The sequence below is a fragment of the Macrobrachium rosenbergii genome, chromosome 41, assembly GCF_040412425.1.
Source record: "Macrobrachium rosenbergii isolate ZJJX-2024 chromosome 41, ASM4041242v1, whole genome shotgun sequence".
Lineage (NCBI taxonomy): Eukaryota > Metazoa > Arthropoda > Malacostraca > Decapoda > Palaemonidae > Macrobrachium > Macrobrachium rosenbergii.
This window is the reverse complement of record NC_089781.1, coordinates 81332134-81350487: the sequence shown is the minus strand read 5'-3', so window position 1 is coordinate 81350487 and position 18354 is coordinate 81332134. Positions and strand designations below refer to the sequence as shown.

At 35.0% G+C, this 18354-nt stretch overlaps 3 protein-coding genes across 3 annotated transcripts in view; 1 reads left to right on the top strand and 2 right to left on the bottom strand.

Annotated features, from left to right (window-relative positions):
* The window catches only part of LOC136826924 (A disintegrin and metalloproteinase with thrombospondin motifs adt-2-like), a 282157-nt gene that overhangs the window by 139083 nt on the left and 124720 nt on the right, over positions 1-18354 (top strand). The window lies entirely within an intron of this gene.
* LOC136826522 (acanthoscurrin-2-like) lies at positions 12244-13396 on the bottom strand. The gene is made up of 3 exons (XM_067083707.1): positions 13330-13396; positions 12609-13002; positions 12244-12369 (listed from the first exon to the last, which is right to left on the bottom strand). Exons 1-3 carry the CDS (start codon positions 13342-13344, stop codon positions 12356-12358), a joined length of 423 nt encoding a protein of 140 aa, XP_066939808.1. The 5' UTR covers positions 13345-13396; the 3' UTR covers positions 12244-12355.
* LOC136826521 (pupal cuticle protein 36a-like) lies at positions 16022-16902 on the bottom strand. The gene is made up of 3 exons (XM_067083706.1): positions 16770-16902; positions 16386-16605; positions 16022-16197 (listed from the first exon to the last, which is right to left on the bottom strand). Exons 1-3 carry the CDS (start codon positions 16782-16784, stop codon positions 16184-16186), a joined length of 249 nt encoding a protein of 82 aa, XP_066939807.1. The 5' UTR covers positions 16785-16902; the 3' UTR covers positions 16022-16183.

The window sequence follows — 18354 nt, the reverse complement described above, 5'->3', positions numbered from 1 at the left end:
CTTAAAGGACGAAAAGATCTTTGAGATTTTTAGTTTCAAAGATCAAGGTAAAGGGTTTTTGTCATTAACCGAAATAATTTCATTTAATATTAATAATGAAACTGTCATTAGATGTACATAAAACGCTCCTAGCGATGGGTTGCTGCCTCACTTTTTTTTAAAGCATATCAGTAATAATAGTTAAAAAAGGAATTGCTGGTATTTTGGTTGTATGTTAGTATAATTTAAGTTTACGTCAAAACTCAACCCATCATATCATGAGGCCCCAGGAGTAAAGGTTCTAAAGCCTATCCTTTGTGACCCTGTACCAAGATTAAACCGAATATTTGTTTTATGTAAATGGCTTGTCGTACCTCCATTCCTTGTTGTAGCCTCTTGCACCTCCATTGTACCTGCTTCCATCACCTCCGTATACCCTTCCAGTACCGCTGTAGCCACTGTCACTTCCTCCGTATCCTCCTCCACTTCCTTTGTATCCTCCGCCAGTTCCTCCGTATCCTACTGCATTTCCTCCAAATCCTCCAACATTTCTTCCATAACCTGCATTTCCTCCATATCCTGTTCCTCTCCTGTATCCACCATCCCCTCCAAATCCTGCGCTTCCTGTGTATCCTCCACCATTGCCTCCATATCCTCCACCATTACCTGCAAATCCTGCTCTTCCTCCGTATCCTACCTTCTTCTCTTTATATCCTACACTGCTTCCTCCGTGTCCTACTTCACTCCCTCCGTATCCAGTCTGGGCAGAAACCAGAGCCGCCATTGCAAACGGCAATATAATCTGTAATAAAAAAAAATTTAAGACAAACTGAATGCATATTGTTTCAGTTCATTAGTTACTTTAATGATTTTTATTATTGTTTAGTGTGACTAGGCTTTACTCCCGTATTGAAAGAGCATTTTGGTAACTTACCATTGTCAAGTACATCCTGGTTTGATCGAAAACTCTGTTGTGGCTGATGAGGGCCGATTGAATTTGTAATGATAATGACGGCCGTGATCTCCCTTATATACTTAGTATAACAGGGACTGCCCCCCCACCCCCCGTTGTACATCTCCCTCACAGATAAACCCCCTCCCCCAACACACCCAACTCTTCTGTTAGCTCTGATTTTTTTTAGAATGAATCATATTATCCGTTGTTCTTTCTTTTGTGTCTCCTCCCATATTTTCATATGTATTTCACATAATTTAGTCTTCGTTGTTGAGTGTTGACAGTCTTTTCTCATGTCCGCATTTAGGCTTTACCCCGATTTTTTTCCATTTTTTTTTCTCTCTTAGCATTCTGTCATTTTTCTTCGTTTCGTTTCTGGCGTAGTTGTTTATCGTGCCCTTCAGTGCTCTGAATTCTCTTAACTTCTTATTAGCAAATGAAATTCCATTTCCATTCTCATTCCTCTTTGCACTAAAGCCAAAACAGATTTTCATTATGCTGTGTAATAAACGAACCTCTCCCATTTACCATTAAAGGAAATAACTCTTCTCTCCTCACAAAAATTTGTTAAGTGAGCTTTGTTTACCATTAAAGGAAATGACACTTCTCTCCTCCTCACACACATTTGTTAAGTGAGCTTTATTTCTGTTTTATTCCATACGCTGTTGTTTGTAGGGATATTGGAATTGTATTTTTTTTTTTGAGGTTTTTATATAAATCACTTCTTTTGTACGAATTCTTTCCCACTTTCTACTGAGTCCCCACTGAAGTCTTCCGTCTTTCCAATTTAAATTTTTAAATGGATATGTACTACCAAGCAAATGAATATGATTGACCGGGAGATTTTAATATAGACTTTTTTGTTTATCGTTTTTAATACTCGGATTTTAATCTTACCATTGGTGATGTTATAAATTTATACCCCCGAACTTCCAGCCCTTGATGAATTAGTTTTCACTGTAATGATAATGGGGCGTAGTAAAAAATAAATTACTAAAATAAGAGATTATTTTTTAATTTGTTGTTTTGTAAGGTACCGGTTGCATTTATATAATTTTAGTGTACGTTGATCTCAACTGAATAGTTTTGTCAATTTTCTCTTAGTATACTTTGCTATTATTATTCTGCAGTCGATGGCCTTTACTCTTGTGAAGCAAGTTTGAAATATTTAAAGGAATCATCCTCTCCAGATGACGCCTTTTAGATATATTTTTCTCGGAATAGCATGTATCAGTATGATGTTACTGTATTGAAGCCATTAATGTAAACGATAAAACCTGGGTGAACGTGTAATACTTCCAAGGTCGTGTGATCGAAGTATAAAGTTTACTTGGTCAGACGGTATAACTCTACATGCTTGCATACGGACATTTCGGGACCTTGATATTCAGTTTTAGTTCAACTTCAGAAGAACGGCGCGAACATTCGTTAATGCATGCATTGTACGATCACAGTCGTTATTCCTTCACTGATATCAGTGATCGCTACAGACATCCTTGAAACTCACCTGCTTTTGCCTTTTAGTCCTGTTCCAGTTCACTGTTCTCGTATTTGCACTTGAAAGAGCCTTCACAGATCACTACATTGACGACTGTTCTGTAATGATGGTACGAAGTGCCAGAGGACCTTGCGCTTCTGATGTAAACTCTATAAATGGAAATATGTAAACAAGGGACAAAGCAACATGAGGATTAGTTACCCAGCCATATTTGTTTACAGGCGCCTTCGTCTTTCTTAAGAGAAGGGAGAGCAGCTATCCACATTTGAGTCCATAAGTGTAGTATACAAGGCAAAGCATACAGAGTAGACTGAAGGGAAATTACTTGGTACCTTTATACAGTATTGCATGTCCCTTAATATGATTTAGGTAACTTTTTCAACGAAAAGCATTTTTATCAACATGGCAGTCTTGTAGATGAAACGGGTTTGTATATAAGTAAGTTTTATGAACATATTTTCGTAAAAAAAGTTTTGGATCTTGATAACTTTTGTTATCAAGGCAATGATATATATCAATTAATCAACTCGCAAGAGCATATTTTTTACCCACAAATGACTAAATGATCACCAAAGTGTATCTGCTCTTTAGAAGAATATAAAGACGGATTCGACAGTGGGTGATAGATTATTCCAGTAATATACAGTATATGTATATATATATATATATATATATATATATATATATATATATATATATATATATATATATATATATATATATATATATATATATATATATATATATATATATATATATATATATATATATATATATATATATATATATATATATATATATATATATATACACACACACACACACACACCCATATATATATATATATATATATATATATATATATATATATATATATATATATATATATATATATGACACTAAGTGAATTCAGTACATGGTCACATTCATACTTTAAACGCTGGATCGTGAATGAACCCCATGTGCAGAAAACTTTCACAACATTAGCAGCTTCTTACTTTTAGACAGAGGGCTCATAAGTAGTCTAGTGTCGAACTCCCTTACACTGCACCTCAATCCTGCATACATTCCCTTACCTCCCTTTCAGTACCTCTTTCACTTCCTAGGTCTTTCTTAACTCCTCCCGCCTTACACTTAAGGATTATACACCCTTTAAGACACCTATTTGTGTATTTAGCACTGTGTCGTATTCTTGGCGGGTCGTGATAACATAAGCACAGTCATAAATAAGAGTATCTTGTATGGACTCTCAGACATGCGCGTTTGACCTGAGGAAAGGCGTTTAAAACCTTGAATTGCATTTCTTTTTTTGTTGTGGATTGCTTGAAATAGCCACTGAATTTACTTCATTCTTCCAAGGCCGAACCCTGCACTTGGGACGTAATATCTCTGAAATCTAAAGCTCGTCATCTTGGGAAATAATGCTGTTGGGGAATTTGTAAGACTGTCCACCTTGAGTTTTAGCGGTTTCTTAACTTCACGGTTTTACAGACCCCCATATAAAGACGTGTAGACGTATTAAAAAAAATATACATGTGAATTTTTCTGTTAAGTGATATTTGGATTAGTGTGTAGAGTTCCCACTGTTATTTACATGACTTAAATTGCATGCTTGTATGAATTCATATGTATAGATAAACGTATACAGGGCAGTTCATGCTGATATTTACTTATATTTCGCTAACTGACGGGGCTATGGAGAATGAGTGTTTTAGTTGTAACTAAAGTTGAAACAAAGCCGACATAAGTGTCATATAATGCCGCGGAAAATTGTTCTGCATGTATGCGTTCTCATTTTATACAGAGTTGGTTGTATTAATACCAGATACTTCAGCTCCTTTTGTTTTACAGTTAATGGAATACCATTTTTCTAAAAATGGATGTCAGCAAAATCCAAGCATCTTAACTTTTGGATGAAATTGCTCGATGTAGTTTCCTTTGGCCAGTAATGGTGGTTTAGATTCATGCCGAGGATATTCTGATGGGCCATTTTCCACAAGCTTTCTGTCAACAGGAAATGTCAGTTAGTGGCTTTAGTGTCGGTACATTGAGAACTAATGTTCTATAATCAGCTTCTACTTCTGTGACGCACTGCCTGATAGCAGAAGCCTTGGAAACTTTCTGGTAAACCACGTGGTGGCATTGCTGACGTCGATGTTCCCACGGTTAAGGAAGGTGGTAATACTCCTTTGAAACGTCATGTACCGTTTCCCTCCAAGCAAAGGATTATTGATGTACATAAGAATTGTGCGTTGACGGTCTCGCACGGTTACCAAGGGAGCAAGGTCCAAAGGGGGGTTACCAACCCACAACTAAGCAAATCACGTCTACTTAAAATCAAAGTCTTGCTTAAAATCACGTCCGCTCGAGTGTCCTGGTCGATAGGACAGCTGTAACGAACACTGTTATTACCGTCGGCATTGGTTTTAAATACATATATACATATTATGTAATCAAACTATTGTTTAGACATTTTTTTATTGTCATTTATGCAACATTGTTACCAGAATTGTGGTATTCATTTTCATGTGTATACCTTGACTGATTGTACCAAGCAGATCTCTGAACTATGCTGTTTTCAGGAATACCTTATTACAGAATCTCTTCCCTTACACTCATGTTAAAGCATAGTGTGTTTTGGACGCAGTCCATATTCCAGTAATTAGAAACAAACGGGAAATAGGATAATTTCAAGTGATTATTTATTTATATTTGCTTTCTTGTCCAGTGAATTGCGGGAAAGTCAATGATGAGCATGCGACCATTTCACAAGGAAAATAATCGTGAGTGGAAGTGGTGATGGAGATGCATTGTTTTTTTTTTTTTATGCTCCAGATGCATCAGGAATAGAAAGCACACGCAAGATTTTTACGATCCGATTGACCTTCAGACATGAATGTTCCCATTCTTTTGTTTGAACGCGTCGTGGAAACCTATTACTAAAATTCTGAAATAAATACGGTTTTGTTATTAAAAGGTAAGGTTTACGTTATGTCAAAAGACTAATTATCTTCCTTAGATTTATAGGTTTTCCACTGTCACAATTATGAATTATGAAATTATTAGAAGGTCATAAATTCTTTTCAGTGTTTACTCCTTATATGTTAATTGTGTTTGGGCAGGCACGGCTTTTTAACCCGCTCCCTCTCCCCACCCCTCCACCAACTCTTTCTGCGCTGTTGAATTCGATAAATGTTGTTACCAGGGATACAGTAAACATCACAGCCGCCTGTATCAAGGAAAACCTAGTTAGCGTTGCTTGAAATTGCATTCTCATGTAGCTTGACGTGCCTGTAGCAAAGATGCCTTGATTTCATGTATGCTTGACATTTCTTGATGAAGTATTTTATTTCTCTGTAGTAGTGGTGAATATGTTGAGTATGTTCAAATTCAGATTTTGGAATTTTGTTTTGTTATTCAAGTCCTTATTCTGAATGAACAGAAACATGTAAACATTGCTGCCTCTTTGAAGGGTATTGTCTTTTATTTAATGACAAACAGACACACAGACAGACAGACAGACAATTTGGAGAAATAACCCAAGGAGTTAAAGCAGAATTCCCATGAAGTTTGCCCTAATCTCTCCATGGGTCTCAGATTCATTTTCATATTATTACTCCTCAACGAAAGACGAAAATCTGCCAGGAACAAAGTGTACCCAGAAAAATTTTTTTTCCATTTTTCTTCGTATCACAGTCTTGCGAACTTATCATCTGACCCTCCCTCTTCACGTTATTTGTTAATCCTTGTTTTCTTATATCCCCCCTCTTTCTCTCTTATCCCCATCTCTCACTCCTTTTTCCTCTTCGTACCACCTTCAGGCGAACTTTTATTTGTATTGCAATTATTGGTTGTCATATTCCTGATTTATCTTTGGTTACCAAGCAGTGTAGGCGTTGCTGCTTGCACCTTGTCTCTCCTACGTTTGGTTCAGCACAGTCATCATTCCTGGAAGAGATTGGGGGTTTCCTGACTGAGAGGTTTCTGTCTTCCCGAGATTGTTTGTCTCCAATTGCTTTCTGTCTCCCATAGCTTTGTTTCCTAGATATCCCTGTCTCGCAGAAATCTTTCTCAAAGAGATTTTTGCTCACTTCTGTCGGCAGAGGTTTCATCTCTCAGTGATTTCTGTTTCCCAGAGATTTTATCCTTCCAGAGATATCTGTCTCCTCGGGAAACATCACTTGGAATTTCTATATTATTTCGCTGAGTATTTTATTTATTGCTTAATTTAAAAGAAAATGCAACATCTAAGTCTTTTCCATGATTCTTTTAAAATTTACCATTTTGGTAAAGTCAGTGGAAGTGTAGGGTATTTTTAAAAGTTAAGATACGTGCATTTTACTCTTTTTTATTGACCATTATATGGTTCACTTGGCAAGACCATTTTATTTATGATAGTTTATAATTTGTATTTTTATAACATTTTCTCCAGGTTATATCTCTCTCTATTAAATAGAAGCATCCGTATTTCCTTATTAAATTCGCTTGTTATATGTGCATTCATGCACTGCTATCTCATGACTTAAAGCACCCCGAACCTCAGCCATTGCGTGCTTCGCTTTTGGCAACTCGCTAAAGACCCATTAAAAAAATGGATAGACTCACGAATGCCTGCATGCTATTTTTTTTATTATGCCTTTCAACCAGTCAGTCTCCTTCCTTTCTCTTTGCATTTTAGAGTTTTTAGCAGTAATTTATTCTGAAAATAGAACCTTTTTTTGGACGAGATTTCAGGTCGGATACAGTCTCTGTTTTGTTTATGATTTTTATGAAATTTCATTCCCCAATATTAGTAGAACTCAACATTTATTTGTCGAATACTTTTTTGTGATAGCCGTTTTGAGATCAGCAAACAAATTCATATATTAAAAGTAAGTATAGTTTATTTTTGTAATTAACATATTGGTAGTATATAATGAGAATCATAATTTCGTTGTAAAGCGTTTTAAATATATTTTTTTTTAAATGCATAATTTCATCCTACCTGTCAGTACATTTATGTACATGTAAATTTAGCGCTATTACCCATTCTTTCTCTTCAGTTCTTTTTTCCTATTATTTTGTTTGTATAGTCTTATAGTCTATTTTTTTTAAACCTTGCAAACTTGTACTTAGTTGCTTGCTGCTGATTGGATGGACGTCCTGTTGTTCGAATTTCATGGTTTAGTTTTCACACTGTTTCAAAATTGTGATTATACGGTCACAGAGCGAGTTAAGAGCCAAGTTATGTAATGTTATGTAAATACCAGTTGTAATAAACTAAGTATTAAGAACTTACAGTACATACCGAATTTTTATATATGTTTAACAGTTATGAAACAACACTTACCGAAGCCGTAGACTAGAAATATGTTTCAAACGCATGAACTTGAATGTTTAATTTCTAGCTAGATTTTTAGCGCTGTCATGCCATTAGTGGTTTTGAAATAACCAAAAAGTATTTATTGTACATTGCCGAAGGTTCTCTAATGCCTAAAAACAAAATACTACCGTACAAACTTAAGCTTGGCGGAAAAGTTGAGGAGGTGGAGTTGTGAGAGGAACAGCCACAGGGTTGACACAAGGTTGACGTAGTCTCGGCGGGAGGTTCAAATCAGGGCTGTTGTGCTCTTGTGTTCCTAAAATAATCATTAAGATGTTTATATATTATAATGCTATTTTTTTTCTTTTCAAAAATACTGCAGACGGAATGTCATTAATATTTTAGGATATGTATAAAGGCAAATTGAACATGCGTTGAATTTATGAATACTTTTTTTCTAGCTAGTGTGCTACTCTCTGCTCTATAAAATTTCAGTAAATTGACTGTTCTTCAACTAGAGATTTTCAGGTTTGTCTTTACCTGGTGTTTGAAGTTCCTTCATGTGTGCTTTGATCTGTATCGTCTCTTGTGGCCATGGTTAAAATAAGTGAAACAGATAGTGAGGCACCTCCTCGTTAACCAATTCTAAGCTGAATAATTCTGTTCTAAGTAGCGTGTGCAGACGACAACTCACCGGCTGTTCCTCCCACAACACCTCAACTTTTCTGCCAGGCTTAAACTTGTACGATAGTTTTTTGTTGTTGTTAGGCATTAGAGAACGTTCAGCAATGTACAGTAAATACGTTTTGGTTATTTCAAAACCAGTAATGGCATGGTTGCGCTAAAAATCTAGCTAAAAATTAAACATTCAAGTTCATGCGTTTGAAACATATTTCTAGTCTACGGCTTCGGTAAGTGTTGTTTCATAACAGTCAAATATATATGTAAAATAATGCGGTATGTAAGTTCTTAATACTTACATTTATTACAACTGGTATTTACATAACATTGCATAACTTAGCTCTTAACTTGCCCTATGATCGTATATCACAATTCTGAAACAGTGTGAAAACAAAACTGTAAGATTCGGACAACAGGACGTCCATCCAATCAGCAGCAAGACGCTAAGTGCAAGTTTGCCAGGTTTAAAAAAGTAGACTATAGTTAATTTGCGCAGACTTTAATAACATAGGATTCACAGGCAGTATTTGGATGCAGTGTTTTACAGGCTGATATAAATAAGGTTTTAGGGGTATTTTGATTTTGCACAAATTTCTTGGTGTTGGAAAGAATAAAGAGCCACATGAATTACTTTTTTTATTTCTAGAAAACTTGTAAATCTAATATGTGGAATTTCATTTTATTTCCGGAAAACTTGTAAATATAATATATTGAAATACAGTTTATTTTTAGAAAACTTGTAAATCTAATATGTTGAATTGCATTTCATTTTTAGAAAACTCGTAAATCTAATATGTTGAATTGCATTTTATTTCTAGAAAATTTTGTAAAACTAATATTCTGAATTGCATTTTATTTCTAGAAAACTTGTAAATCAGATATGTTAAACTGCACTTATTTCTAGAAGACTTGTAATTCTAATATGTTTTTTTTATTGCATTTGAGGTCTAGCGCCCATAACCTGAAATAAGAGGAAAAATATGATATTAAATTAGACGCTTAACGAAAAGAACATTGCTCAGTTGTATAAGGGAATTAAGGGAAGTTTAAAATATAAATAATATCACGTCGTCAGTAAAGCTCATATTTTACAATTAGCACTGAATGGCAGTTAGATATTAGTCTTACCTCCTCCATATCCTCCGCCACCACCACCTCCATAACCGCCACCTCTTCCCCCGTATCCGCCGCCAAAACCACCTCCACCCCCTCCTCCATATCCTCCACCTCCGCCAAATCCTCCTCCTCCCCCGTAACCACCTCCACCTCCTCTTCCTCCGCCATACCCTCCGCCTCCTCGTCCTCCATAGCCTCCTCCACCACCTCCTCGATGTCCAGGCTTGGCGGCAGCCAGGGCCACCATTGCGAGCAGCAGAATCATCTGATTTAGAAAAAAATTACCGGTTGATTCCAGTCACTTGATTGGAGGAAATAGATTGATTGCAAAATCGACTGATTCAGATAAGTAATATATACATATCAATTACAGAAGTAAATGCTTAGAAGACACACACCAGTCATAATATCAACTAACTAAAAAAATTATAATGATGTTGAATCTTCTAATTATCAGAAACATTTCTAATGAAAGATATGGAAAACAAATTATTTCTCGTTCTGTAAAACAAATATCGTTTTATCTAAAACCATCAGAACATTTTTTCATCCGTAATTAATAACGATAATTGTATCACCCACACAGAAATTATCGTGTTCCTTTAGTAATCATCTTCAAAAGATTTTTAATTCTTAAGATAATTTTCCACACTATGCCAAAATTTCAAATTGTTTCTACTTACTATCTTGAAATTCATCTTGAACTCTGTCTTCGCCAAGAGGGAGAGCGTTGAAGAATCTGATGCAGAAACCAAATTTCTTCGTTCTTTTATAATTATTGTAACAATTAGAACCCCTCCCCCATGTACTCGTGCCCCTCCTCTTTTTTTTCCACACCGTTCTCGTTTCTGTCATTTACTTTCAGTCTCTTTTTTTCCCTCCCTTTCTCTTGATCTGCTTTATTAAATTTTTCTTCTATTTTAATCTTTGTTCCGCACTGCAATTGCTTTCCTCATCATTTCTAACCTTTTGTGTCATGTCTGTTGCACAAACTTTCTTCTCTGCATCTGGTGGTTTTCAATAGCTGTTCATTTTGCCCTGCAATGGCACTAAATGTTGCATTCACTTCCGTGTCTTTCAAGTTAGGCTCACTTATTCTTCGTTATTGAAGTTCGTGTTCAATGCAGTGCTTTTACTTTTCATTACGTACATCCAGTATATATGTATATATATATATATATATATATATATATATATATATATATATATATATATATACACACATATGTGTGTGTGTGTGTATTCTTGTACGGACTTATATTTTTAAGCATGTAATCATTTATACTGAAATTTTCTGTTCTCTTTGCCCTAGTATGAAGATTATCATAATGAGAATGCTGTGATGATGAATATATCTGTTTTTGCACTTTATTCCCTATATCAGTACCTTAGTTATCAAAGCACTACGTCTTTAGTCGAATTTTTTCTGAAAATTCCTCTACCTTTTTTTCCTTTGCCCAAACCATCGTGTGTTTTTCTTTGAGTTTCGATCTGATTAACGTTATATGCTGGTCTTTCAAGAAGTTTATTGTAATAACTGAAAATTAAATCCGAATGAAATTTAACTTAGTACCTTTGGAGGAGTAACTGAGAGGGAATTACAAGCTTTTGAGTTCTCCTAATGGAAGATAAGGACATGCAAGTGGTCTTTCAAGTGAAAAGGACTTCAGATTATTTTTTGATGAGTTTTCTTTTGTAAAAGCAGAGGACATGTAAGTAGAGAGAGCCGTTTGTAGGAACTAGAAAGGACATCCAATTGGAAAAAACTGCTATTGTGATAACTATTGATGCAGTTGGTTTCCTTAGAAAGGCCGCCTGTTGCATTAAATGAGAATAATATCCAAGTGGACTTTTTGCAGACATCAGATCATCCGTTATAATAACTAAGAAGGTTCTCATGAAGTGATGTATTGTACTTTAATAATTGAGAGGATAAAGTTTTTAAATCGTCATCAATTGTACTTGAGTAAAAGGACACCGAGATGCAATTCATAAAGAGATCCAGTTATTATAATGCCCGAAAAAGACATTCAAGAGGCGGTGTCTTAAAAAGCTCTTCAGTCCCTTTGTGAAAAGTAGCCTGAGTCTGTCGATTCCTTCGCAAAAATACTTAAATTTTTGGTTTATGAAGACGACATATGTAGCCGTATTTACAATTTCGTTTCGTGTTTTTTTTTTTTATTATCTCTGTTGTTTCCTAGCGCGGATGATATTTTCATTGACATTTATTTATTTACCTGGGAAGATAGAAATTGGAGTTTTTTTTTTTTTTTTTTTTTGTCGATGACCCTTCTTTTCGGCGTCAGTGACTAGAGTCGTAACAACGCCTGTCAACTTAAAATCGATGTGTCGTTTCTTGCTGTTGCTGTTATTGTCAAGCTAGTAGTAGCTCCGTAAAAACTGGGAACATTGATTCACACCAAAACGCCATGACATATATCCTGAATGTATTTATTAGCAGAGATATTTGTGCAATCTTTGAAACACAGAGCAAGTCTGCAGTTTTTCTGATAGCCTTAAATCGTGGCGGAATTATGCTGGAACACCTGTTCTTTCAGATGTCCTAAGGATGCCAGGTATAGTTGCGACTCTTCAATGTGTTTGCAGTAGCACTTTTGAATGGACTGGAAAAGTCTACAACTAGAATTTCAACTGCTGAAAGTTTACTTCGTATTATATTTATTCGAAAAAAGCTGGAACAAATCAAAATCGTTGTATAACAGATTTTTATATTTATATATTTAAGTAAACAGAAAGCTATAAATTATTTTTCATACTGGCATTTAAGTATACAGAAAGTAGCTTATGTCCATCGGTGAAGAGACTACCGACCGAAACCTGAAATTAGGAAAATGTCCTCTCAGCCTTACTTCTATGAACAATAACTACTACTATTATCTTAAATTCATAATAAAATTATTTTGTCATTTGTATTAGGGCAGAATCACGAAAGAGATTTTTTTTACCTTTCTTTATGGATATTACTGTGATATTGTTCTATTTGTCATTTATATTTTTCTCTTAACTATAGGGCAAAATTAGTTTAGATTAGCTTTGTGAGAATTTTGTAATCTTACCTCCGCCTCCTCCGAAACCGCCACCCCCTCCAAATCCACCAGTACCTCCGCCAAGTCCACCGCCGCCTCCAAAACCACCTCCTCCTCCAAGTCCTCCACCTAGTCCACCACCTCCTCCAAACCCACCTCCAAGACCTCCTCCAAGTCCTCCTCCAAATCCACCTCCTAAACCTCCTCCACCTCCTAAGCCTCCTCCACCTCCAAGTCCACCACCGCCTCCAAATCCACCTCCAAGTCCACCGCCTCCACCAAGTCCAAATCCTCCTCCGAGTCCAAGTCCACCTCCTCCTCCGAGTCCAAGTCCACCTCCACCTCCGAATCCACCTCCAAAACGCCCACCCCTGCGTCTTGGAGCAGCAGCTGCAAGTGCCACCAAGCCGAGGAGAACTGCCGCCTGGTTTAAAAAAAATGTATTAGTGTCTTTCTAATGCACGGCTTGTTAAAGAAAGTTTCAGGGCCACTTTTTTGAAAGACCTTTAAGTATATTGTTATAAAAATCATTATTTTCGATGTTCCATTCAGATTTTACGTTTATTTTTTCAATCCGAATCATTTGCACCCAAAAATATATTACCGGCAGCTGTGACTGTAGCCGTTTCAACGTCAGATAACAGCCAAATTAATCGATCTCACCTATAACACAAAAATAATAGTTTCAACACATCAAAATTAATTTTCTTTCCTAAAGAACCGTGTTAAATCTATCTCCTCTTGTACTTACAACCTTCAGGTTCATCTTCTAGAGATGCTCACCACCAGACAAGAAAGAGACTGCTGCGGACTGTGATGCTACAGGGGAAGTTTGTAGTTCTTATATACCCGAAGAATAATACCCGCATACCCCTGCACAACGCCATATCCCCAGTATCCTCCCTCCTCCTCCTCCCACCCCCCGTCTCAATATTTTCGTATTACTGCCATCATTATTAAGGAATTCCCCAACTATTCCCCTGCAATCAACGTTTTCATCTCCCAGAAGTATTGTGATCGATCACAGGTAGCCGTCAGTCTCTTGGGGAAAATCCTCGGGGACCTTTGTCAGTTTCCCATTATAAGTTTGTTTATGATGTTGGCTTATCGTGATTTGCATTTCTCTCTCTCTCTCTCTCTCTCTCTCTCTCTCTCTCTCTCTCTCTCTCTCTCTGGCTGCTTAGAACGTATTCCGTAGCATTTATGCTTTCTATGTCCTCCCGAAGAGATTATAGATGTTGTGAGTATTGCTTGTGATCGTGTGGCTTATTTCTGTGAAATTGAGTTCAACTTTTTTATTCCATGAATTTGTATTTATTCATTGCTTTATTTTCGTTTTTTCTCAGTTATGTGCGCGTATGTGCGTTTGTAGACGTGTTTATATGGGTATTGGTACTTATGCTTTTATTTATGTCATCATTGTAACTCGTTGTAATGTTATTGCGAATTTTATTCATATCGTCTGTGTACTTTGGCCTTGAAAAATTGAATGAGTAATTTTTGTTCGCATATCTATTGTCTGTTGTTTTTTACGTTATTACATGAATGTAATCACTACAAAAATAATTTCTTGTGTATCTCAAAGGATGAAGAAACTACCATAATCTTGATATGTATATATATATAATAAATATATACATTGTATATATATATATATATATATATATATAATATATATATATATGTATGTATTGTATGTATATAAATATATATATATACATATATATATATATATATATATATATATATATATATATATATATATATATATATATATATATATATATATTAGAATCAAGAATCTTCTCGTCTTTTAAAGGTTTTGCAATAGTTTTCTCAATTTCCATGAGATAACAGCTTGATCTTGCATACACGAGGTGTTTTGTTTGTACTTTTGTTTGATTTTCCTGATTGTTTTATTTATAGTTTTTTGTTTTACAATTTTTATATAAAATCTTATGGTTCTTAGAAATTGGATAATTTCATGTAAGTATGAATTACACGTATGTCAGTAGGTAAGAACCTTTTTTGCCCTGATGTGGATTATTACTATGACGCCGAATTACATTATCAAATCACTATTTGGCATCTGCGGTTCAAGGCAACATTGCTGACCTAAAGTGAGAAAGAGAGTGAGTATAAGTTCTAACTCTTTAATGATCAGATATCATGGCAGTGGAGGATGAAGGCATTCTACAAGTGTACTGCTGAAACGTTTTAGAAGTGATCTGTATTTGCTTTTTGGTGAATGGGATATTTTTCTGATAAATTTTTACCGGTTTTGACCGTGTAGGCTATGCGCGCGCACAAGCGCGCTATTCGAGTACCTGCTTTTTATTTTGTAAACGTTTCATTTGTTTACTTGTAATTAGAGTATTTATAAAAATATTCGACATGTATATACTTTACCATTTTTCTGTTATTTATATAACTACCAAGGCCAGTCTAATCTTCAACATACCAAAATTACCATACATTTATTTGTACTATATGTTTCATTAGTTGCAATGAACTATCATTACACAGATAGCTTCATGCATGGTTTGAGCCTTCCCAGTTGCGACTGGTGTTTGTAACGAACGATAAGGTTCCCCAGCTGTAGTTTACTCTCAGGCATATTTTATAAATTATTGTAGTCTATTTGGTCAAGTTAGTCGACAGTTCTGATTGAAATTCGTTCATTTGGTCGTTAGGTGAAATTCTCTTGTAGTGTACTTTTTATTTTACGAATGGGTATTCTGTTCTGTGGAAGCCCTTTTTTGCAAATTATGGCCTTATAGGCTTTTTCATGTGTATATGTGAGCATTCCGAATAATAACAATAATAATAATAATAATAATAATTTAATAATTTTAGATTTTTATGGTTTATGTTTATATAATATACATATATATGTGTGTGTGTCTGTATGTATAAATGTTATGTATGTGTTTGTTTTTTGTATCTGAAATTTGAAAGAAATAAAGTAGCAAGTTCAATGGGAGTGATGTCTAAATGATGTCTTTTATTTAGATTTTTGTGTGTTCTTTTTATCGTGATTGTTTAATACTGCGATAGTTATGTTGTATTTATGTTGTATTATTATTTCTCCTGTACTCGGCATGGTTGGTAGCTTAAGGTATTGAATACCATAAATTTTTCCAAGTAAGATCAAAGTCATTGAAAACGTACGATGGTATCGTTTTCAAGTAGATTTTCAATATTATATCAGAGTTAGGTTCAGGATCAAATGACAACCATATTATCTCATTTTGTATGCCATGTAAATAAATGCAGATTCTGGTAATTTAAAGTTATTGTAACACAGTGACTGTTGCCTAGGGCAGTAATGGAAATGCTTAGTTAGGTGCGAAGTATATATTCTCAAATTAAAACAATAGAATAAACACAAAATCTAAATTCTAACGGCTTACTTGCTTACTACAGGAACGCAAATTAAAACCTTGTATAACATTTTCTGTCTTTATTGATCTTTAACAAAAAAAAAAAAAAAACAAAGGGAAATTTCGTTTTCTACTTCTGTAGATGTAGAGGCAAGCCATCCAACTAAACTGCGTATGAAAACCGGGGTGCTGGCAAATTCTGATCATTTTCCATGAAGACTTCTAGCGCCCAAACCCTGCAATGTGTAGAAGAAGGTCTCTTTAGAGTGGCGTTGATATTTTTAGTTATAGTAATTAAAATGGAAAATGGTCTTTATTGGGTTTTCAAAAATATTGTAAAATACAATTTTTTCTTCAGAGGGTTTAGTATTGAACTGGTACTTCATCACATAGCGTTCTAACCATGGGAAACTTATATGCTTACCTCCGCCTCCTCCAAAACCACCACCGCCACCTCTGCGACCGCCACCACCTCCAAAACCTCCTCCACCTCCGAATCCACCTCCACCAAGTCCACCACCACCACCTCCTCCTAAGCCTCCTCCACTACCACCTCCTCCAAATCCTCCTCCTCCTCCAAAGCCTCCACCTCCGCGTCTTGGAGCAGCCGCGACGAGGGCTATCACTCCGAGGAGCACAACCACCTGGTCGAGACATTAAGAAATTAAAAGGATCATATCGTTACGGATTATATTATGTAATAGCAGATAATTATTGTGATTATCTGTTTATCGTTTTATTCTCAATCTATAAATAGAGAGGATTATTCTTTAACTGATAATCTGCAAAGAAAAAATGTTCCACTCACCACCTTCAGATTCATCTTGACTGACGGAAGAAGGTCTTCACCAGGGAGAAGCTGCTGAAGAATGAGGTGCCGAAGGAAGAGGTTTTACCCTTTTTATACCCGAAATGTGGTACCCTCCTTACCACCGTCAATCAGGATTCCCCCTTCCTCTTTTTTATTACCCTGTGTGCTTCATATCCTACCTTTCCCCTTCCCTGACTCCCCTCTAGCTCCCATCTCCCTAGCACTATCCCCGAAACTCCCCTCTTGTTCCCGCCTCTTCCCAGCAGGCGACCGTTACTGTGTTTAAATTTGAATCCTTAGAAGTTCAGTTGTATTTTAAGCGACCGGTTTTTGCTAGTTTTCCAGCAATGTCATTAATCAAAGAAACTCGGGCATATTTATAAAAACTGAGATGACGTGTGTTTGTTTGCAATAATGACTTGCTCTCTCTCTCTCTCTCTCTCTCTCTCTCTCTCTCTCTCTCTCTCTCTCTCTGCTCACATATATGTCTCTTATGATGGACATCTTATGCTCGGAACTTTTTGTTGATGTACGGTGTCGTTGTATCTCAAAAAATTCTTGGGATAACTGAATAAATTGAGTTGGAAGCGCATTTCCCATATAAACGCATGGTTATGTATTTGTCAAATAAATTGAATTACACAGAAACTCACGGAACAAAGGAGCTTAAACATCTTGCCATAAAACGTTTGTATACCAGAAAAAAGAGCATTTTAATAAACTATTGCTTTACTCTCAATGGAAAGATTAGGGCCATCTCTCTCTCTCTCTCTCTCTCTCTCTCTCTCTACTGTATATCTATGTATATAAATATGTATATATATATATATATATATATATATATATATATATATATATATATATATATATATATATATATATATATATATATATATATATATATATATATATATATATATATATATATATATTTTTATATATTTGTATATATATATATGCTGTTGTATATATATATATATATATATATATATATATATATATTGTGTTTTTGTGCAGCATTCGGGTAGTATTTGCAGGTCCATGGTTCATGCTAAACCTGCATCCTACTAGTAAGCTGGGGTCAAGAAAAGAACATGAGATCAACATCCATATTCCAGAATAATTGTTGAGAACTTGAGGGTCCAGGCTTTTCTGGCGACATATATATATATATATATATATATATATATATATATATATATATATATATATATATATATATATACTACATATATATATATATATATATATATATGTATATATATATACATACATATATATATATATATATATATATATATATATATATATATATATAATATATATATATATATATACATACATATGCATACATACATATATACAGTATATACATACATATATTATTTGATATTTTATTTACAAAGTTAAAAATTCTTAGAGATTGGAGCTTGCTAACTATGTATTATTGTTAGGTGTTTTAAATTCTTTCGTTTTACAAATTATTCATTTTGGTAATTTATGTATGTCAGGGTTTGGATGAGCATTGTTGTTAACTTTACTGATCACATGAAACTTTTTAGCTTAAACGGAGAATGAAAAA